This window comes from Psammomys obesus, unplaced genomic scaffold (genome assembly GCF_907164565.1).
Source record: "Psammomys obesus unplaced genomic scaffold, mPsaObe1.curated_primary_1811, whole genome shotgun sequence".
NCBI lineage: Eukaryota > Metazoa > Chordata > Mammalia > Rodentia > Muridae > Psammomys > Psammomys obesus.
In genome coordinates, this window is record NW_026592509.1 from 1,937,916 (window position 1) to 1,960,906 (window position 22,991).

Below are 22,991 nucleotides of genomic sequence, written 5' to 3' on the forward strand. Positions count from 1 at the left end.
CTGAGATTACAGCCATGCACCACCATGCCCGGCTCAGCCTGTGTTCTAACCACTGATCCACCCTCTGGCCCCACATTATTTTTAAATAATTAAATAACTAATTAATTCATTTTTGAGACAGGGTCTCACACTGTAGTTTGTGCTGGTCTGGAATTGATTATGTAGTCCAGGCTGGTCTGCATCCGAAATTCTGAGAGCGCAGGCAGCAGACTCCTTGACCTCCCCACCCAGATCTGCTGGAGAAGTCCCGGGCCATCAGACAGGCCAAGGACGAATGCAGCTTCCATATCTTCTACCAGCTGCTAGGGGGCGCTGGGGAGCAGCTAAGAGGTCAGTGTCGTCCTTTCCCAGCCTGCTTTGCCCTGCGACAGTGGTTGGGAGACCCATCCCCAGAACAGTCGTTGGATTGGTCCCACTGTCCCTTGGCGTGTGGAGACAGTGCTGTGGCCGCGCTGTGCCGCTCTGCGCTCCTGTAGTGGACTGTGTGTGCTGGCTTCCCAGCCCTGCTTTCCACACTGTGCTTCCAGCTGCCTTCTGGCTCTCAGTCCTGCCCGCCGCATCTGTCTGCTCCGTTCCTGCACTCCTGGCCTTGTAGTGACTCTGCCTTGCTGTGAACTCTCACAACTCCATGCTTCCTGTTGACCTCCTGTGTGCTGCTCTGCCAGCAAGCTGCCTTCTGCTGTGGTTCCTGCCAGCACAATGGCTGTGCCAGAGGTTGTGCCCTCTCTCGTCTCCTTTTCTTTTTGAGACAAGATCTTGCTATGTAGCCTAGGCTAGTCTGGAACTCGGAGCAATCCCTGCCTTAGTCATCTGAGTGCTAGAATGACAGGCGAGCTACCAAGTCTAACTTTGTAGCTCCGCTGCCTCCTTTCCACAGCTTTTTCTTCTCCTCCTCCTCTTTCTGTCCTCCTCCTCCTTTTCCCGCCTGGTCTTTGTGTTGTTCCCCTGACATCCTGGTCCCAACTCTGTGTCTTGGTCTCCAGAGTGGAGACTGTGGAAGAGCCTGAAGAACAGTCTGTCGTTCTGTGCACTGCAACCTACCTGTCCCCAGCCCCTCAGCCATCACTGTAAAGGATGTCGGGTTCCACCATGGTGACCCGACCCCAGCACAGCCCGGACTTCTGCCCTCTCCCTACAGCTGACCTTCTTCTGGAGCCCTGTTCCCATTACCGCTTCCTGACCAACGGGCCCTCCTCAACCCCCGGCCAGGAGCGGGAGCTCTTCCAGGAGACGCTGGAGTCCCTGCGCGTGCTGGGCTTCCTTCCAGAGGAGATCACCGGTGAGTGAGTGACTTGAGCCACCAGGGGCACAGCCATTCCTACTTGGACCAATGTGTTCAAGCTTTTATTTTTGTGTGTGTGCGCACATATTCAGTGTGTGCAGGTGAGCATGTGTGTGCGTAAGTGGTGTGTGCGTGTGTGTGTGTGTGCACACAGAGGCCAGAGGTCAACCTTGAATGTTGTACTTTGGGAGCTGATCCATCTACCTTGATTTTAGAGATTTTTGTTTGTTTGATTTTAAAGTTTAATTCTATTTATTATTATTATTTTTTTAAAGTATTACAGCTAGGTGTGGTGGTGCATGTTTTAATCCCAGCAGAGGCAGGTGGATCTTGAACTCAAGGCTGGCCTGGTCTGTAAGGCAAGTTCCAGGCCAGCTAGAGCTATGATTTTTTCATGAAGTTTCCGTGTATCTCTGTGCTGGGAGTGTATATGGGCGCACACAGGCCACACGTGTGTAGAAGTCAGGGCAGCCCGAGGGAGCCAGCCTTCTCTACCATGCAGGTCCATGTAAGTTCGCCAACTGAGCCACATCATCTGTGTGTTGTGTGCATGCGAGCATTTGTGTATATGTGTGTTGGTGAGTTGTGTGGGTGTGAGAGAGGAAGTGTGTTTGAACATTAAGTGTGCGTGTGTGAGTGCCAGTGTGTTGCGTGAGAGTGGGAGCACGTGTGTTTGAGTATGTGTGGATGTGCGCAGGTCAAAGGGCAGGCTAAAGGTGTCAGTTCTCCTGCCACCGTTGGCTCTGGGGCTGAACTCGGGCCATCATGTGTATGTGGTAAGCGCGTTTCCCCACTGAGCCGTCTCTTCGTCTTCCCGGGATGCTGGTTAAGTGTTTACTGTGTATCTGCTGTGTAGGAAGGGCGGGAGCTCTAGGGAGAGAGGTGGGCAGATCGTCTCTCCTCACCTCAGGGAGCATGTGGAAATGAGATCAGCTATATAAATGACAAGATTCACTGGAGTATGGGGGAGGGGTGCAGAGCAGGGAGCCGGGGGCTGAGTTGGGGTGCAGCTCCACACAGGAGGTCAGACAGAGGCCCGAGGTAAGAGCAATAGGAAGGGCATTCTGGAATGTCCTGTGCAAAGGCCCTGGGGCAGGGAAAGTGGTGTGTTTGAGAGATTGAAGCTTCTGAAAAGAGTTGGGTTTTCTTTGAATTTCATTTGACATTTTATATTGTGATAGTAAGGAGAGCTCTTGGGGACAAACAGAAAAGGAACGGTTACAGTTTAACAGTGGTATGTGCCAAGCTGACAAGGGATGCAGTGACCCAGTTAGTCTTTATTGTCAACTTGACACAACCTTGACCCGCCTGGGAAGAAGACCTCAACTAAAGATCTGTGTGCATATACTGGCCTCTGAGCATATTTGTAGGGGAATGTCTTGACGGATAATCAGGATGATGATGGCTGCACATGCTCCTGTCTCTGGAAGGCATAAGTGTAGCTGAAGTTGTGGTGACCTGTGCTCAGGCTGTGAGGACATTCAAACTCTGAAGATTTAGTTTGCAAAATGGGAAACTCCCATCCGACACTGGACTCACTACATGGCAGGTAGCAAGAGGCAGGGCTGACCATGGCCAGGTTCTGAATTTGTCTACTAGTTCCCTGGTGGGGGGACACCACCAGCCTGGGGAATTACAAAGTCGGTTAGAAATTACAAAGCCAGTTAGAAATTACAAAGCCATAGTTAGGTGAGCTTTGAGCTCTGGAGTACTGGACACAGCTTTGGCTCTAGAGTCCCAGTGTCCTCCCATACACATTTAATTTAATTCATTAATTTGTTTTGGTGCTGGGATTTGAATGCTAGGCAACACACTACCACTGAGCCTCACAGCCCGTCACTGAGAGATTCGAGGCAAGGGCTCTACTCCTTAGCCATATCCTAATCTTGGTTGGTTTTAGCTGCAGAGGAGCCATCTCAACACCATCCACAAGGTGGCACCATTTCCCCACTCCCCAGCTCTGGACCTGCGTGGACTCCATCCCTCTGTGTGTTTTTTTTTGGAGTGGGAGGCCGATGAAATCACGTGACAGCCTCCTTATGTTCCATTTGTATGAAGTAGTGTCCATCATCTTTGCATAGACTCTGTTTCATGTCAGAGATGAGACAGAAGCTCAGGGAGTCTTGCCTAGATCCCACCTCCCTTCAGGAGACGACAGGGTGGTGGTGGACCCCACAGCCCACTGCCAGAAATGCAGATGGACTCCCCCGAGCGCAGCCTGGGGCAGACAGCATTTTACTCATCAAGAAAGACCTCTGTGCGTCTCTCTCCTCACTTCGTGTCTTTCCCCTGTCAACCTTTGGTTCTGCAAGTGCCAGTCTGGGAAACTGAACAGTTAGCAGACACAGGGAACCCGATGGTCTCTCCTATGAGCAGGACTCTTGGACTCATGACAGTCCTCCTGCTTCAGCTTTCCAGTTTTCAGAACTATAGATATGAGCCACCATACCCAGCTGCATTTCACTGGGAGGTGGTCCCTGGAGTTCTGACCATGGGTCTATTCCCTGAGGCTGTGGCCCAGGGTCACAGTGACACATACTGTAAATTATTCAGTTTAATTTACTTATACCACATTGGATGGGGAAGCAGCAAAGAACCACAGCTGTGCTTATGTCACAGAGGGGGACGCCGAGACCCCTTTTCCTGCAGACCAGGCTGTCACCTCCCAGCAGAGCTGAGCCTGGTGCCCAACCCTGTTCTGCCTGGTCCCAGCAGCACCCCATTTTTGCCAGTCTTATAGCTAGCCCGCCCCCCAGAATTGGACCTGAGAGGCTCTCACAGAGAGCGGAGCTGTCTAACACAGGCCTGTCCAGCACTCGCTCACCAGTAGGGATTTCTGTCTGTCTGCACGCCATTTCTCAGCCCTGGGACCTGGGAGCCTGTGCGAAGCGGCTCCTGACAGCTGCGAAACTCACAGATTCTGTGAACTCCTGTCTCTCTGCCCTACCCCTCAGCATCTTCCACTCCGAGAGGGTCAAACAAGAGACCAGTGAGTCCAGCCCCTTCCTCAGCCCGGCTGGGGAAACTGAGGCCCGGGTGGACACTCAGCAGATGGTTTTAGATTTCCGTTTTATGTGTTTGGCTGTTTTGCCTGCATATGCACCTGTGCGCCGTGTGTGTGCAGGGCCGAAGCATGCTGGTCCCCCTGGAGCCAGAGTTACAGATGCTTGTGGGTAGGGAGATTTGAACCCTGATCCCCTGCTCTTAACCACCGAGCCATGTCTCCAGCCTCACAGAAATCCAGCAAATTCTACCTTTCAACACTGGGCTTTCGTTTGAATATCTGCTGTTCTGTTTTATCCTTTTGTTCACATTCACTTACTTAGCACTTGTTTTGCATGTGTGTGCTTGGGGGTGGGGACAGCGTTGGGAAGTCTGGTTCTCTCCTTCCACACCGTAGGTCCTGGAAGTTGAGCTCAGGTAATGAGCTCTGTCCTCAACCCTGGATTGCTTTGTTGCTGAGACAGCGTATGCAGTCAAGGCCAGACTGGGCTTGAACTCCTGATCCTCCTGCCTCCGCCTCCTGAGTGCTGGGATGATGAGCATGCACCATGGAAGTGCGTGTGCATGTGTGTGTGTTCGAGAGAGATATTCCAGTTTCTGTTGGTGTGCTGTGTGCAAGTACTTCTCTTCATTCCAACTTACCCTGTGGTGCACAGAAAGCTCACACAGCTCCTGTCGGAATCCTGCCTCTGCCAGCTTATGAATCGAGTGATCCTGAGTTTGTAAGTTAAATGCCTCAGTTTCCCCACCTGTCAAATTGGGATCATGTGTAGCAGGGTCCACTCCCTAGAGCGTTTTCTGAAGGTCAGGTGCTTGGAATAGGTGTGGTGCCGGGAAGAGAAAAGAATCCATGTCTGTTGACTGGGTAAACACTGGAGACTGAACAGCTAGGGGTGGGGATCCTTAATGTCGCCATGGAGACAACTGACACAAACACAGCTGCCGCAGCCCATCATCGACCCAATGCCAGTGCCCTCAAAGGACGGAATGTCTCAGAAGGGTGACCAAGTCTTATAGAACCCTGAGTAAAACCAGGAGCAGGCGCTGGAGAGACAGCTCAGCGGTTAAGAGCACTGGCTGCCCTTCCAGAGGGCCCGGGTTTGATTCCCAGCACCCACAGGGTGGCTCATAACTCTGGAACTCCCAGAGCCTCCCAGGGGATCCGACACCCTCTCCTGGCCTCCGTGGGCACTGCATGCAAACAATGCACAGACACATCCAGGCAAAACACCTATACACATAAAATTAAAGATGAAGGGGAAAATCATCAGCAGCTCCCCAGGTCCCCGAGGCTGTGTCCTCTCCCCATGCAAAACACGGTGATCTTGGTGAGGATGAGTAACTGCCTCCGGTCACACAGGCCGAGCTGTTCCTCCACACTGCCCCAGGTGTCCTCCAGGGGGCAGCGCAACCTCAGCTCTCCAAGCATCTAGGTTCCTAATGGAAAAACAACACACTGGCTGTCACAGCCACAACATTTGAAAACTCAACTTCACTTCCTCCCTAGCTCTGTCTGTAACCTCAAACCCTACTGTGTCGGAGGTCTCTGAAGTCTCTGGCTGGACAGACTGGGAGATAGGAGCTGGGGCCAGGGCCCAGTTGGTAGAGCCTGTCATGCATGAAGTTCTGGGTTCTATCACCAGAACTGAAAAGCCAGGCATTATGGTGTAGTCTTGTCATCCCAACACTGCAGAAGTGGAGGCAGGAGGCTCAGGTGTTCAAGGTCACCCTCAGCTATATAGCAAGGTGCAGGCCAGTCTGGGGTACATGAGACCAGTCTCAAACACTCAAAAAACAAAATAAAACAAATACCCTAGGGAATAGGGATTGGGATGAGAATACATTATTTAAAGGACAGAAGAATCCTTTGTTCCATTCTGCCAGGAAATGGGCCAGCCCAGTATGGGAAGGTGCTTGCTACCAAGCCTCAAACCTGAGGTCAGTTCCTAAAATCTACAGAGTGGAAGGAGAGAACCAACTCTTGTAAGCTGTCCTCTGACCTCCGAATATGTGCTGTTGTGCGCACACACACACACACACACACGATATACATACATGTGAAAAGAGCCTGGGAGCACACCCCGGTGATCCCAGCACTCAGGAGACAGAGGCGGGCGGGTCTCGGAGTTTGAGGTGTACACTGGGAGTTACAGGTCAGCCCAAGTCACACGGTGAGATGCTGCCTCAGCTCCTACCTCCGAGAGAGAGGCTAGCAGCCAGGAAACGTGTGTAGATCAGCCTGCAGGGTGAGTAAGCACAGCCTTCGGGCGTGTCCCCTTCAGTTCAGAGTTTCGGGGCATTCAGCTCCAGCAGGGAATTTTCTGGAGAAATCTTAGCTCTTTGGGGTCTGTTCTTTCCCTGATTGTGGCCACTCAGAGCAGAAGAGTGTGACCTGGCCCGAGAACAGCCAGCCCAGGTCAAACCAAGATGCTCAGCTGTGTCACTTCAGACTAGTGTCCTTCCTGGGCTTCGCTTGGTTCCCTATCTTGGGATTTTTATAAAAAGATTTATTTGTGTGTGTGTATGTGTGTGTGTGGTGTATGTGTTATATGTGTGTTGTGTGTGTGATGTGTATTTGTTATATGTGTGTTGTGTGTGTGTTGTGTATGTGTTGTGTGTGTGTGTCTGTGTGTGATGTGTGTGTGTTATGTGTGTGTGTTATGTGTGTGTTGTGTATGTGTTATATGTGTGTTGTGTGTGTGGTGTGTGTATGTGTTATGTGTGTGTGGTGTGTGTGTGTGATGTGGATGCAGGGCCTATGGAGGCAAGGAAAGGGTGTACCATCCCCTGGAACTGGAGCTACAGGTGGTTATATAAGAACCACCTGACGTGACTACTTGGAACAGAACTTGTCCTTTGGAAGAGCTCTTAACTGTGGAGCAGTTCTTGGCGTGTAAGCTGCACACACACACACACACACACACACAAACACACCGGCACAGTGCTCAGTGCTGGAGCGAAGAGGTTTGCTGACCAACTTGGAAAACAACTTGTGAGACTCACTTCACCGTGGCGTTGACTTTAATACCCTTGGCCGCAAGCTCTGCGTGTCAGAACCAGCAGTGGGGATGAGGAGATGGCTCAGTGGGAAGGGCGCTTGCTGCTAAGCACAAGGACCAGAGTTCCAATCCTCAACATTCACGTAAAGAACTGGGTTTGGAGCTGGCAAGGTGGCTCTAAGGAGAGAGGCTTGCTGCCAAGGCTGAGACCTCACTTTTGGGACAGGCTCTCTCATTGAACCTGGAGATTGACGATTAGTCTATGCTGGCCAACCAACTGAGCCTCAGGGATCTTCCTGTCTGGTCTCCTCAGTACTGGGTTACCACTGCACCCAGCTTTTTAGGTGGGCGCTGAGGAATCAAACTCGGGTTCCGATGCTTGCACAGCGAGTGCTTACTGAAGGAACCATCTTCCCAGGCCAGTGTCTGGTTCTCATGAATCCCGTTCTTGTCATGTTCAAAGCTTGAAAGCAGAAAGCTGAGTGACTCCATTGCATTTTTTAAAGGCCATGCTGGGGTCAAGGGTGAGCTTTGAGCTTGGGGGTCCTGAGCATACCTTTGGGTTTCCCGTGGCATGACGGAGCCGGTACCAGAGTGCCTGGCCCCATGTGACCTTCCGTGTTGTCCCACAGCCATGCTGCGCACTGTCTCAGCTGTCCTCCAGTTTGGCAACATTGTCTTGAGGAAAGAGCGCAACACGGACCAAGCCACCATGCCTGACAACACAGGTACTGCCCAGGGCCAGCGTCCTCTGCCCCTCACTCAGGGGGCTCTGCCTCCCGCCTCTGCCTCTCAAATGCTGTGTTTACAGGATTGTGCGTCCACACTGGTTCATCCTCCTTGTTAAACACTGAAAATCACTGATTCCCCTCTTCTTGTTCATTATTTGTAGCCTGGGATGGCCTTGAATTCCTGCTCCTCTTGCATCCTCTTCTCCCTGTTTTGGTGTTTTTTTTTTTTTTTTTTTTTTGGTTGTTAAAGGTAGGGTTCCCTGAACTTGCTCTGTAGGCCAGGCTGGCCTTGAACTCACAGAGATCCGCCTGCCTCTGCCTCCTGAGTATTGATGCTAAGGACATGCACCACCACACCCAACTATTTTTGTTTTAAGTTTTGTGAGAGAGGATGTCACTGTAGGCCAGTTTGGCCTCGAACTCGAAGTCAGCCTCCTGCCTCAGCCTCCCGAGTGCTGGGATTCGGCTGTCAAGGAAGGCAGGCAGTTGCCCAGTCAGCCTCTTAAGACGTGTGCATCCTGGGGGTGTCCCCTGGGGTCGCCCTACCCTGTACCAGTGTAGCTGGAGATCTAGACAGAAATAGAGTTGCCCTGCTCCCTCTGGACATCCGAAGCTCTCTGTCCTGGTTATAAAAACCCTCTAGTTCACTCTCAAACTCTGGAGATCTGGGGAACTGGGGCACCGCTCCCAACCCAGCCGGCCCTGCAGTGCCGGCTTGTGGCCACCGGGGGCACTAGTCACCAACGCCACACTGCCTGCGCTGGCGCACCTGTTTGCTTTTCTTAACTGGGAAGCAGAAATTGCAAACTTTGTCTCTTTCTTCCTTCCTTCTTTTCTTCCTTTCTTCCTTTCTTCCTTCCTTCCTTCCTTCCTTCCTTCCTCCCTCCCTCCCTCCCTCCCTCCCTCCCTCCCTCCCTCCCTCCCTTCCTTCCTTCCTTCCTTTTTCTTTCTTTCTTTTGGTATGTGTGGGAGGGTTCGAGACAGCGAGACAGGGTTTCTCTGTGTAGCCCTGGCTGTCCTGGAACTCACTCTGTAGACCAGGCTGGCCTTGAATGCAGATATCTGTCTGCCTCTGCCTCAGAGTGCTGGGATTAAAAGCGCGTGCCACAACCGTTTCTAAATCCCGCTCCCCCCCCCCCCATGCCTTGGGGAGTAGCTTTGTGTGTTAACTAGAACCGTGTGGTTAGGGGGGGTGGGTTCAGACAGGACCTCGTGTAGCCCAGATGGGCCCCTCATTTGTTTTGTAGTTGAGGATGACCTTGAATTCCGGATCCTCATGTCTCAAACTGGTACAGGTACTGGGCTGGCAGGTGTGTGCCACCATGGCGGACTCCGGTGCCTTCTTAATGTATCTCTTTCTAGGCTTTCCTTTTTCCCTCAGTGGAGCTGACGGGTGCCTGGAAACATGGCTTGATTCAGGGTTTAATTCAGAGCAGAAAGGGAAACACGCCTCCCACGCAGCCTTGCCGTGCTCCACCACAAACATCCATCTCGTTAACGTTTTAGTGTAGAGGTGCTTTTTATGCTGCTTATGCTTGTTGAAAATATGCATCACTCCAGGCCCAGTGGCACAGGCCTGTCTACCCAGCGCTCCGTTAGCTCAGGATGCTCCTACCAGCAAAGGCTGCCTCCGCCTCTTCTCTCCAGCGGAGGGGCGGGATACCCGCCCACAAGCCCTCCTCTTTGCCTGTGCTAACCCCTTCTGCTCCCTCTCTCCCTCAGCTGCCCAGAAGCTCTGCCGCCTCTTAGGACTCGGGGTAACCGACTTCTCCAGAGCCCTTCTCACACCCCGCATCAAAGTTGGCCGAGATTATGTCCAGAAAGCACAGACCAAGGAGCAGGTAGATGGAACCAGCTGTTCAGGGGCAGGAAGAACGGCCTTGTTATTTAATGATCCTGGGACTTTTAAATTATTATTATCACAATTCTCCGTTTACTTAGTTATGGGGGAGGGGCCATGCTGAAACCAGAGGACCACTAGCTGAGTCAGTTCTGTCCCTTCGTGCTGTGGGTCCTGGGGAGTCAACTCAGGTCATCAGGCTTGGCAGGGGGCAGCTTTAGCTGCTGAGCCCTCTTTCTAGGTCTTTAAATGTCTTACTCCGTCACTCACACTTGGCAGCCTGCCTGCTCCTACCCTATCACCAGCCCTGGAGAAAAAGCAGTAGTCAAAAGACAGATCAAGCCGGGTGAGGTGGCACACGCTGTGATCCCAGCACCCGGGGAGGTGGAGGCAGGCGGATCTCTGTGAGTTTGCGGCCAGCCTGGTCTACAGAGCAAATCCAGGACAGCCAAGGCTACACAGAGAAACCCTGTCTCAAAAAACAAAACAAAACCCTACAGAGCAGGGCTGGGGAGGTGGTTGCCTCAGCAGGAGCCAGCCTCACACACCGTGAGGACTGAGTTTGAACCTCAGGACCATGTGAAAAGCTGTGCAGATGAAGATGGGCCGATTCCCTCCTTTCAGTGGTCAGCCACTCTGGCTGAAGGAACGAGCTCCATGTTCCATGAGCTCCATGTTCAGTGAGATGGGGAATGTGAGGAAGGACACCGAGCTGACCTCTGGCCTCTACATCCTCACCTGGGCTCACATTTGCACACATGTGCACATACACACAAACAGAAGAAAAGACTTGTCTCTCGTGGGGATGCACTAAAGCATGGGTTCTCAGCCTTCCTGGTGCTGCGGCCCGTTATTACAATTTCTCATACTGTGGTGACCCCCGACCATAAAATTAGTTGCTGCTACTTTATAACTGTAATTTCGCTACTGTTTTGAGCTGTGATGTAGATATCTGCTATGCGACCCTTGACCCACAGGTTGAGAACCACTGTGCTAGGGACATGGTGAATGAAAAGGATGGCTCTATGCAGCGGTGACTCCGTGAATGAGGCTTAGTGATGTCAAGACAAGGGAGCAAGGGCTAGAGGGTCACTGAAGCCGTGATCACTACAGGATGAGTCATGGGGACCACAGTAGAGACGCGCTGTGAGAGGCTGGGTAGTGACCTGATTTCATTTGTCCTTTATATAAAGATTCCTTAGGGTGCTTATAAAGGCAAGGAAACTCAGAGCTGCTGACAAAATCCAGGCAAAGATGGTGGCCCAGACCACAGTGGTGACAGAGAGGTGACCGAAGGTTGGAACCACCAGAAACAGGAAGGAGCTTGGGAGCCCTGGCTTTCTGTCCCAGCTGAGTCTCTAATACCACAGAGAAACTGAGGCATGGAGAAGCTTACTCAAGGGCCTGAGATCACACAGCCTCTGAGTGGCTGTGCTGGAATTCCAGCTCAGACTCTCAGATGTGGAGTAATTACTGCAGTAACTGCCGTAAGAGGTGGAGGAGGGCCGAGCCTGGTGCGCACCAGGCCTTCAGAAGTGGCAGCGTGCAGTTTGTGCGGTCCCAGAGGCTGTGAGATGAAGTTCAGGGCCGCCCTGCTTCATCCAAAGCCGTGTGACACGGGCTCGGCCTCACTAAGCTTCCCTCCCTGCAGGCCGACTTCGCGCTGGAGGCGCTGGCCAAAGCTACCTATGAGCGCCTGTTCCGCTGGCTGGTTCTGCGGCTCAACCGCGCCCTGGACAGAAGCCCGCGGCAGGGCGCCTCCTTCCTGGGCATCCTGGACATCGCGGGCTTTGAGATCTTCCAGGTACGCACCTTTGCCTCGCCGTCCCCGCCCGCCACCCTGGTTCTGTCCCCTCGCTCACAGCGCTTCTCCCGACCCCTCGCAGCTGAACTCCTTCGAGCAGCTGTGCATCAACTACACCAATGAGAAGCTGCAGCAGCTCTTCAACCACACCATGTTCGTGCTGGAGCAGGAGGAGTACCAGCGGGAGGGCATCCCCTGGACGTTCCTGGACTTTGGGTTGGACCTGCAGCCCTGCATCGACCTCATCGAGCGGCCGGTGAGCGGCCCAGACCAATGGGCCTGCAGTCCAGACTCTCAATGCTCGGCCCCGCCCACCACCCAGACCCGCAAAACTCTGCCCTCCTAATGCTCGGACCGCAAAGCTTGACCCCACCCACCACCCAGCCCCGCCCACCAGTGAGAATGCCACAGCGCCCTCCTCTGACCCAAAGGGCAAATGTCCCGTCAGCAGCCACATCTCCGTGGACAAGGGTTCTGCGGACCCTGCAGGTCCCACCTGAGTTCCTGGCTGTAGACACTGGGTCAGTGTGTGGCTCGCTGCTGGTGATGGAGCCTATCGCCTCGCGCACGCTAGGCAAGCGCTCAGCCGCTCAGCCCTGTCCCAGCCCCCTAGCCCCGAGCCACTCTAAGGGCTGACAGCCAGTAGCCACCTGTGCGCAGACTTGGAGAATATGACTTCCGTTCCTCCCCGCGCTGGTCAGGCAAACCCTCCAGGGCTCCTGGCCCTGCTGGACGAGGAGTGCTGGTTCCCCAAGGCCACGGACAAGTCTTTCGTGGAGAAGGTGGCCCAGGAGCAGGGCAGCCACCCCAAGTTCCAGCGCCCCAGGCACCTGCGGGATCAGGCCGACTTCAGCGTGCTGCACTACGCAGGCAAGGTGAGGGGTTGAGGGCTGGGCCGGCTGTGGGTCCTCGCTCAAGGACCCACCGGTCTCCACGTGGCCGCAGGTCACATAGGCCCACGTGACACAGAGCACAAGACCAAGTCAGCCACAGCTTCCTGCAGAGGGATGCCACCTGTGAAATTCCACAGTCACATGCCTGTGGGGGCCCCGTTAGCGCGAACAGACTATGCTTGAGGAGCTGAGGAGGCCTCTGTGGCCAGAGCAGAATGTACTGGAAGGATGTTGTAGTCACGGAGGGCAAAGAGATGGAGGGTGGGGAAGGACGTAGAGAGGGCCGTGCATGTGAGGTGCGGTTCACAGCGTGGACACGAGTCCATGCTAAGCTCCTGTGTGGGAAGCCCCGTCACGCTGTTCGGCCTCGTTCCACGCAGGTTGACTACAAAGCCAGTGAATGGCTGATGAAGAACATGGACCCGCTGAATGACAGCGTGGCTGCCTTGCTTCACCAGAGCACGGATCGTCTCACGGCTGAGATCTGGAAGGATGGTAAGGCCCCCCTTCCCAGGGTCTGTCCCCAGACTCCATGCCCCTTCCTAACCCCAGTGGGGACAGCAGCTGCAGGGGGAGGGAGGAAGATGGGGTATGTGGATGACCAGGAGGGTGAGTGAGTGGACGGATGCGTGGATGAGTGGGATGGTGGGTGAGCCGGTGGGTGGATGGGTAGATGGACAGATATGGATGGATTGATTGGTGGGTGCCGGATGGGCAGGTGCGTAGATAGGTGGATGGACAGGTCAGTGGATGTATAGATGGCTGGGTAGATGGATGGAGGACTGGATGGGTTGAGAAGTGGGTTGGTGGGTGGAGGTGGTATTGTCTTAAATTAGCATCTTAAAAAGGATAAGAAATAATACAGAAATAATTGTTTTCCATAATAGTCTCCTCTGCAATCAGACCACGAAAATAAGTGCAGGTGTCCTCTGGGACCCATAGGCCCCTGGGCCACTGGAAGACTTATATAAAATACCATAGTATTCACATTTGACACACACATCTTCCCATATACTTTCCCCGGCTCTATCCCCATAGGCTGAGTCATCTCTCATCCTATTTATTTAAAACAATGCAAATGATATGCAAATAGCAGTCACACTAGTACACAGAGAATATGGCAGGGAAAAGCCTGTTCAGTGTTCAGTATAGACTCTTTCCCTCAGAGTATTTTTAATTAGTTGCTCAGTCACAAGCCTGAATATGTGGAAAGCTGACTTTATAGAGATATTTTTAGCGAGGCGTGGTGGTGCAAGCCTTTAATCCCAGCCCTCAGGGGTCGGGGGAGGCAAGTGGATCTCTGTGAATTTGAGTGCAGCCTGGTCTATATCATGTGTTCTAGGAAAGCCAGGGCCACAGAGAGACACTTAAAAAAAAAAAAAAAGGAAAAAAAGAAAAGGCTGGGCATGGTAATGCAAGCCTTTAATCCCAGCACTAGGGAGGCAGAGGCAGGAGTAGCTCTGTGGGTTTGAGGCCAGCTGATCTACAGAGTTAGTACCAGGACAGGCAGGGCTACACAAAGAAACCTTGTTTCAAATAGAAAGAAAGAAAGAAAGAAAGAAAGAAAGAAAGAAAGAAAGAAAGAAAGAAAGAAAGAAAGAAAGAAAAGAAAGAAAAGAAAGAAAGGAAAGAAAGGAAAGAAAGAAAGACAAGTTGAGCCATCAGGGAACCCAAGTTCAGGTTCAGGTGCCCCCACTTATAGCCACTCTAACTGCAGGGGAACCAAAACCTCTGGCCTCCATGGGTACCTTCGCTCATGTACACCTAAATACACACATAATTAAAAACATAAGTTCTTTTGAAAAAGCTGCATGATTGATGGGCACTGTGGACACACGTCCCCTTCCCCACTGCCCCGCCCCCTGCGTGTGGCTCTGAGTGACAGTCCTGCTCTTGTGGGGCCAATTCCGAGTCACTCTGCTCCTACATGGAGTCACCAACAAAGCTGCCCCAAAGGGCAGGAAAAGGGAAGGATAGAGAATTGGGCCATTTGCATCCATCTTACTTGTGGCACCCTGGCAGCCAGGGGGAAGGCAAATGAGATGCTCCCCTGCAGGGGAACTGGGGATGGCAAGTTAATTGTTGATCTTCCGGCATCTGGGGCAAAGAGGACTAGCTAAGAAACCAGACACCGACTTGGTTCCTAAGGTGTTCTGCATTGTTTTCTTTGGTGCTAATTTCTCACAGGTGACCTCAGTGCACTGATGTTGGGGTGAACAGGACTTGAGAGGGTCATGGGCAACTTCTGAGTTCCTGCCTGCTTGCTCTGTGCTCACTAATGCTCTTTCTTTCTCTTCCTCTCACCTTTCCCTCCCATCTTCACGCATCTCTCCCACCACTGCCATCTTCCCTACCCCTCATCTGACCCTCCCCAGAACAAGGGGGCCTCCAACAGTTCACTTTACTTGGCTCATTCTCATCGTCACCCCCTGGACCTGCAGGCCCTGGTGCTCCTCCGCCAGGGGGTGGGTCTCTCTGTGCACCCACGGGTGAGGCTTGCAGAACAGAGTGAGGGGGACTGTGGGAGGGTCCTGGGTGGAAATGTCGATCCTCTTCCCTCTGCCCCTCTGCATGAGGTCTCTCTCCCTGCTGAGCCCTTGGTGGTTCTAGAGGCTTCTAGCTAGACCACATATTAAAAATACACAGAAGGGGCCAGCAGGATGGCTCAGCAGGCAAAGGGCATGCTGCCAAGCTGAGTCCAGGCTCTCAGGACCCACATGGTGGAAGGAAAGAACCAACTCCCACAGCTGTCTTCTGACCTCCACAGATGCCTTACACACACACACACACACACACACACACACACACACACACACACACATACACATACACACTCATGCACACACAGAGAGAGATAACATTTTAAGAAAGGCATTTCCTAGGCTGGAGAGATGGCTCAGAGGTCAAGAGCACTGGCTGCTCTTCCAAAGGTCCTGAGTTCAATTCCCAGCAACCACATGGTGGCTCACAACCATCTATAATGAGATCTGGTACTCTCTTCTGGCGTGCAGGTGTACATGCAGGCAGAACATTGTATATGTAATTAAAAAAAATAAATATTAAAAAAAAGAAAAGCATTTCCTGAGCCCCTAATGTACAAATAAGGAAACAAGCACAGAGAGGTTATGTAGCTTGCCCAAGGTCACACAGCCAGTAAGTGGTAGAGTACAGATTTGAACCCAGAACCTTATGCTGTAGGAATATAATCAGTGCTATCAGTTGTTTTGAAATGACTGACAGCATAGGAGCACCAGAGAGGGCTGAACTTGGGGAGGGTCAGCAGTGGCAGGTCACATGAGGACTCACTGCCCGGCTCTGGCCCAGGGTCTCCAGTTTCCGAGCTATGTGACCTTGAGGTCAGTTACTGAGTTTCTGGCTCTCTGTCTGCCGTCAACTGCACCGCAGTCCCCATACAGCAATGCTCTGTAGGACATGCCAAGTCCTGTATACAGCCAGATGGCCACGTGGCTAACCCCACTCCTTAAAGCTGACTGTAAGAAGCTGGATGTGATGGCTCAAGCCTGGATCCCAGCACCCCGGAGGCTGAGGCAGGAGGATGGCACAAATGTGTGCTGGCTGACCTTGATCCCTCTTGTGCACCTCCGCAGTGGAGGGCATTGTGGGGCTGGAGCAGGTGAGCAGCCTTGGGGATGGGCCGCCAGGAGGCCGCCCCCGCCGCGGGATGTTCCGGACGGTGGGGCAGCTCTACAAGGAATCTCTCAGCCGCCTCATGGCCACACTCAGCAACACCAACCCTAGTTTTGTCCGCTGCATCGTCCCCAATCATGAGAAGAGGGTGAGTGGGAAGGGGCCGGTCAGCTTGGTGTGCTCTGTGTGTGGGTACCGTGGCTGCCTGGGCTCTCCACGCCTGTGTCCACCGTGACAGACAGGACCTGGGACACAGTGGCAGAGAGGCAAGAAGAGGCTCTTCCAGCTGCTCCGGGGTCCTGCGAGGAGCAGATACAGGGAGAGCATGTACTTCTCATGCTTGCTGGTGGACAGGGCAGAGGGGTTCTTAGTAAAATACACGGTCAGCCGGCCGCCCAAAGTGAATGTTCAGGTGAATCTGAAGGCGTGACAAGGGTCAGGTTGGAGTTTATCTAGCCGGGGAGTCACAGAAGGCTCCCTGGAGAGGAGGAGCCTGAGCTGTGCGGCCTGAGCAGTTTTCCAAGCATAGAATAGCTTGTGCAAAGGCCCTGAGGCCAGTGGGAGCATGGTGAGAATAAGGAGTAGAAAAGGGTTGCTGGGATAGAGGTGGCACAGGCCTGTCAGTCTAGCACTAGGGACAACGAGAGAAAAGTCATGTTCAGGGCTAGCCTCACCTGCAGCACCAATTCAAAGATAATAATAACATATTGTTTCAATAAAAAAAAATTTAAACAAAAAGTAAAACGAGGGTCATGCTCAGAGACAAAGCTTCCCCCTGGAATCCCCCAGTGAGAGGCTGGGGGTAGGCAGTGGTCAGGCACTTGCCACAGTCCTGCCTGAGGCGCCCCTGGTGGCCGCGCCACTGACCCTGCGGTCCCCCCTGTAGGCTGGGAAGCTGGAGCCGCGCCTGGTGCTGGACCAGCTCCGCTGTAACGGGGTCCTCGAGGGTATCCGCATCTGCCGCCAGGGCTTCCCCAACCGCATACTCTTCCAGGAGTTCCGGCAGCGGTGAGCAGGGCCAGCCAAGGGCTGCGGGGTGCTGGGCACAACGGGAGCAAGTCCGTACAAGTGCCATCTCAGCTTGGGGGCTCCAGGCCAGGTTACTGATCTCGAGTTCCCTTCCGTGGTCTGTGAGAGGAAAAGGAGAAAATGTGTAGACTGAAAGGGGCCAGGTGGGGGCCGGGTGCCAGCTGAACCTAGGCACTTCAGTGAGCCATCCTCTGTACCTACCCTCGAATTCAAGGTCTGCATAGTGAGTTCCAGGACAGCCAGGGCTACATAATGAGATCCTGTCTCAGAAACAACAAACAAACAAAAAACTGAACCCAAACCCAGGGATGTGGTTAGCATTCCTGATTGCTACCAAGCTTGGTTTAGACGGCCTTCATGACATCTTCCCCTCCACGCTCCCCTGTGGTTGCAGCTATGAGATCCTCACCCCAAACGCCATTCCCAAGGGCTTCATGGACGGCAAACAGGCCTGTGAGAAGATGGTATGTAGGGGCGGGGCTTCCTGGTCTGAGGCGGGTCCTGTTCAGTGGGTGGGGCCCACGGCTGGAGGGGCGGGGCCTGTAGAAAGAGGCGGTGCTAACAGCGTGGGCAGGGCCTTTGGTGCTGGGGTGGGACCTGTGGAAAAGGAGGTTTCGTGGGGCCTATGGAGTGGGGTGGAGCCTCTAGCGTGGGAGTGGGGTCTGTGGCAGGTGTGGGATCTGGACAGGGATCCAGGTGATGGGGGAGGAAGGGGAGGCCTCCCCATTGTCCTTCCTCACACAGCTTCCCTTCTTCATCTCCTCCCCTTCCCACCCCAGATCCAGGCCCTGGAGCTAGACCCCAACCTCTACCGTGTTGGCCAAAGTAAGATCTTCTTCCGGGCGGGAGTCCTGGCCCAGCTGGAGGAGGAGCGGGACCTGAAGGTCACAGACATCATAGTGTCTTTCCAGGCAGCGGCACGGGGCTATCTGGCCCGCAGGTGAGGGAAGCCAGGCTGTGCCAGGTGTTGTGGGCCAAGGCTGGGCTGAGGCAAACACTCAGAGCGTGCCGCTGGAGTTCAGAAAGTTGGGGTCCAGCAGGACACATGACTTGGCCCGCAGCTGGAGGGGTGACATGTCTTGGTGGAGGATGCCTTGACGAAAGAGAATGGGAAGCTGGTCTGTGTAAGGGCCCCATGGCGGACACCTGGCCTGTCTCAGGATGTGGACCTGTAGAACAGTCTCTCCTCCCCTCAGAACAAGCAGCCTGTAGGAGGGATGCCCCAACCCCAGGCTGAGGGCTAGGGACCTTGCCTCTCGGGACCCTGGGGAACTGTGGAGAGCTGTTAGCCAGGGACAATCAGTGCTTTGAGGATGGACTGAGAAGAACAAGGGAGGTTGAGGCCTGGACAGAGCTAAGAGCAGGATGTGTGAGATTGGTGGTTAAGTCTGTTGTGGTACGGAGTCAGGTGAGCGGGCACAGGCTCACCCAGCATTCGTGAGACCTGGGTTCCCTCCTCATGGATGTGCGCCTGTCCTCCAGAACTGAGGAGGAGGTGGGAGGATTGGGGGTTCACAGTCAACCTGAGTGTGTTACTGAGTCCAGCGTGGCTGCTCCCTGGCCAGCGCCCACTCCCGGCGTGTCCCCACAGGGCCTTCCAGCGGAGGCAGCAGCAGCAGAGTGCCCTGAGGGTGATGCAGCGGAACTGTGCCGCCTACCTCAAGCTGAGGAACTGGCAGTGGTGGAGACTGTTCATCAAGGTGAGCGAGGCTGGGCCCAGGCCTCAGCCGGCGGGGAGGATAGGTTGAGGCCTTGGCTCGGGCTAACGTTTGGTTCCAGAGCGCTTGCTCATCATGTACAAAGCCGTCATCCCAAAACTCAGGACGCAGGAGGATTGGGTGTTTTAGGTCATCACTGGCTACATGAAGACTGACGCTAGTCTGGGCTACATAAGCTTTTGTCTCAGGGGAATAAAGGGTGGATAATAACATGGTTTGGCAGGTTAAGGGTGCCTACCACCTAGCCTGATGACGTGAGTTCAATACCTGAGACCCAAACTGTGGAAGGAGAGACCTGAAGTGCACTAGTTGTCCTTTGACCTCCACACATTTGTGTGTAAGCATGTTCATACAGTAGATGTGGGAGGAGCTGAGCTATCCTGACTTCCGTATGAGAGCCTGTCTCAAAACCACCAAACATGTAAAGACGACAACAAACAAGCCAAAAGAAGAGCACAGGCAGCTTCAGAGGCGGCTGGATCCGGAACGCGAGGTGACAGGGCGCCGGCGCGGGGTGGGTCCCCCTCCTTGAAGCAGCCATGCCTTTCCCCAGGTGAAGCCCCTGCTGCAGGTGACACGACAGGATGAGGTGCTGCAGGCGCGTGCCCAGGAGCTGCAGAAAGTTCAGGAGCTGCAGCAGCAGAGCGCTCGGGAAGTGGGAGAGCTGCAGAGCCGAGTGGCACAGGTGAGGAGCGGCAACATGAGCAGTGAGACCTGTGGGGCCCATGGGTCTGTGTAGGTGTGGCCATGGCACAGGGGTGGAGCTTTTGGGGGGAGCCAGTGTGTGAAGGGTGGACTGCGGGAGTGGGGCAGTGAGTGGGTATAAGGGCGTGGTCAAGATGGTGAGGAGTGTGGCTGGGAGTGGAGCAGAATATGAAAGGCAGAATGAAGAGAGTGAGTAGGTGGTGTGAGTGTGTGTGTGTGTGTCAGGGATGGGCACTGGTGGGCAAGAGGTAGGGCTGCTGGGCAGGGCCTGTGTGATGGACAGGATTCCTATGGTGAGGGGCAGGCGCAGGGAGGGGTTCAGGGTTGGCTTGGGACCTTGAGACAGGGTTTGGGAGGTGAAGAGGGGGAGGGGTTGAATGATGGAGCTATGGCAGAGTTGTGTGGATGAGGGGGCGGCGAGGTCAGGGCTCAAGGGACAGAATCTGGCTGTGTCCAGGCTGGACAGAGATCTTGATGGTGGGGGGCAGTCTGAATGGGGGCCCCTGACTGGTACCCGTCACCCACAGCTGGAGGAGGAGCGCTCACGCCTGGCTGAGCAGCTGCGCGCAGAAGCCGAGCTGTGCTCCGAGGCCGAGGAGACCAGGGCGCGATTGGCCTCCCGGAAGCAGGAGCTGGAGCTGGTGGTGTCAGAGCTGGAGGCGCGAGTGGGCGAGGAGGAAGAGTGCAGCCGGCAGCTGCAGGGCGAGAAAAAGCGGCTGCAGCAGCACATCCAGGTGTGGCGACCCAGACACCCCGCCCACGCCACCCCAAACCTCAGCTCCAGGCTCCAGAGCACAAAGACGCTATAGATGTCATTCAAGTGGTGGAGGAACTAGAAAGTGACAGCTTCAGGCACCGCTGGATCCAGCTATTCAAGGATTCAGCCTCTGTCTCCACCGCACCCCCACCCCGCAGGCCACCCTCCTGCAGCCACTCTCCCAAATGTGTGTGCACAGAGGGAACATCTGAGTTCTTTTTCTGCTGGGATGGAGGTTATTACCCATCCTCGGGGTCTGGGGTGGTGTCTGGTGTACACTAGGCACTCAGTAAATGCTTGGTTAAGCCAATGAACGGAAAGAGGAGACAAGGAAAAGCTTGATGCTGGCTAGTGTCACCCTGGGTGTGGACCTGTGTGAAGCCACAGCCCCTGAGCCCCCTCCCCCCACTGCAGGAGCTGGAGACCCACCTGGAGGCCGAGGAGGGTGCCCGGCAGAAGCTGCAGCTGGAGAAGGTGACCACAGAGGCCAAGATGAAGAAGTTTGAGGAAGACCTGCTGCTCCTGGAGGACCAGAATGCCAAGCTGAGCAAGGTGGGGCCTCTGGGCAGCAGTGTCCTGGGTGGGGGGACAAGTGGCAGATGGGCTCCTGCTGGGATCCCAGCTGGTGAGACATGGGTAGGAGGTGATGGCGAGGACGTGTGCCGGGGGTGAGGGGTGGCTTGCAGTGTTGTTCATGAGAGCAGCCATAACCCCGAGTGCACGGTGGCTTCGTGCCATCAGGTGAGCCCTGTGAGGTGGGCTGGGCCCAGACTCCGGGATGGAGAGGAGGAGAGGGTGGAGCTGGAAGGGCAGGAAAGCCAAGGGTCCTGAACCTCTTTTGTCCCCAGGAGCGGAGGCTGCTGGAGGAGCGCCTGGCAGAGTTCTCCTCGCAGGCAGCTGAAGAGGAGGAGAAAGTCAAGAGCCTCAACAAGCTGAGGCTCAAATATGAAGCCACGATCACAGACATGGAGGGTGAGGGGCTGGGAGCCAGGGTGGGCTGCGTGCACACTGAACACCTGCAGGAGGAGGGTCGGAGCGAGGAGTTAGATGGTGTCAGGCCTTGGCCTGCAGCTCTCTCCTGTCCTGGTGCCCGCAGACCGGCTGAAGAAGGAGGAGAAAGGTCGCCAGGAGCTGGAGAAGCTGAAGCGGCGCCTGGATGGGGAGAGCTCAGAGCTTCAGGAACAGATGGTGGAGCAGAAGCAGCGGGCAGAGGAGCTGCTTGCACAGCTGGGCCGCAAGGAGGAAGAGCTGCAGGCAGCCCTGGTCAGGTGAGCTACCCCAGGGCAGCTCCGCCCCCTGCCTCCACCGAGACATGGCGGGGAGGGGCCTCTAGGGGGAGGCACCACGCACACTTAGTGAGGCACTACTACAAGCCATGGTGCCTATTTGACATACATTAGCTATATTGCATGTGAGGACTACCAAGACACCTCGGCTTGTGGGGACAGCTCCATTTCAGAGGTGTTAGAAGGTGAGTTAGAAGGGCTGGAGGTCACTCGGTGGTTAAGAGCACTGAATGCTCTTGCAGGGTACCCAGCCGTGATTCCCAGCATCATGGAGGCTCACAATGATCTGTTACTATAGTTCTAAGGGAGCCAAGACTTTCTCCTGGCCTCCCTGGGCGTATATACGTGGCGTACATACCTGCATGCAGGCAACACTCATTCACATAAAATAAAAATGCATCATTTTTTTTAAAAACTAAGGTGGAGAAATGATTTGAGGACCTTCACTTGTACATACACATAGAAGTTAAAATGGCCCAGCATGGTGGCACATGCTTGTCATCCCAGCACTTAGAATGTTGAGACAGGAGCATTGCCATGAGTTCAAGGCTAGCCTAGAAAACAACAACAAATCCCCAAAGAGGCTGGGGACATGGAGGGAGCCCAGTATCACCTAGGAGAACTATGGGTAGCATTCTGTGCACACCTAGGAATATGAATAATTTGGGAATAGGAATCACACGAGCAGTGGCAGAGCCAGGACTTGAACCCAGGTCTGGTCTCTCCAGCCCCTGAACTTTACACTCAGCTGTGCCTGCCTGGGTGCTGACCCCTCCTTGGCCCTGTCACTCCCTAGGGTAGAGGAGGAGGGTGGTGCCCGTGCCCAGCTGCTCAAGTCCCTGCGAGAAGTGCAGGCTGGCCTGGCTGAGGCCCAGGAGGACCTGGAAGCTGAGCGGGCAGCCAGGGCCAAGGCGGAGAAGCAGCGCCGGGACCTGGGCGAGGAGCTGGAAGCCCTGCGTGGGGAGCTGGAGGACACGCTGGACTCCACCAATGCCCAGCAGGAACTGCGGTGAGGACATGGTGCTGGGTGGGGCACCTCTGGGTGGAGATTCAAGCCACACAGGTACCAGCTCTGAAGGCATGGATGGGGGAGTCAGACCCAGACTTAGCCCTCAGGCCACCCCGGTCTTAGAGAAGTTTTCTTTTCTATTCTTTTCTTTCCTTTCCTTTTTCCTTTCCTTTCTTTTTTCCTTTCCTTTCCTTTTTCCTTTCCTTTCCTTTTTCCTTTCTTTTCGTTTTCCTTTCCTTTTTCCTTTCCTTTCCTTTCCTTTCCTTTCCTTTCCTTTCCTTTCCTTT

General features: G+C 54.3%; 1 protein-coding gene across 4 annotated transcripts in view; it reads left to right on the top strand.

The window, feature by feature from the left end:
- Positions 1–22,991, top strand: part of Myh14 (myosin heavy chain 14) — a 57,326-nt gene that overhangs the window by 16,994 nt on the left and 17,341 nt on the right. For all 4 annotated transcript variants that reach the window (XM_055613448.1, XM_055613449.1, XM_055613446.1 and 1 more), the window contains 19 exons: positions 232–330; positions 1,139–1,279; positions 7,917–8,012; positions 9,738–9,856; positions 11,507–11,659; positions 11,742–11,915; positions 12,361–12,534; positions 12,933–13,047; positions 16,161–16,348; positions 17,087–17,208; positions 17,624–17,693; positions 18,009–18,169; positions 18,821–18,929; positions 19,501–19,632; positions 20,180–20,386; positions 20,824–20,961; positions 21,258–21,381; positions 21,506–21,677; positions 22,492–22,704. In XM_055613448.1, coding sequence (XP_055469423.1) covers positions 232–330; positions 1,139–1,279; positions 7,917–8,012; positions 9,738–9,856; positions 11,507–11,659; positions 11,742–11,915; positions 12,361–12,534; positions 12,933–13,047; positions 16,161–16,348; positions 17,087–17,208; positions 17,624–17,693; positions 18,009–18,169; positions 18,821–18,929; positions 19,501–19,632; positions 20,180–20,386; positions 20,824–20,961; positions 21,258–21,381; positions 21,506–21,677; positions 22,492–22,704 — 2,707 coding nt within the window. The remainder of the gene's footprint in view (positions 1–231; positions 331–1,138; positions 1,280–7,916; positions 8,013–9,737; positions 9,857–11,506; positions 11,660–11,741; positions 11,916–12,360; positions 12,535–12,932; positions 13,048–16,160; positions 16,349–17,086; positions 17,209–17,623; positions 17,694–18,008; positions 18,170–18,820; positions 18,930–19,500; positions 19,633–20,179; positions 20,387–20,823; positions 20,962–21,257; positions 21,382–21,505; positions 21,678–22,491; positions 22,705–22,991) is intronic.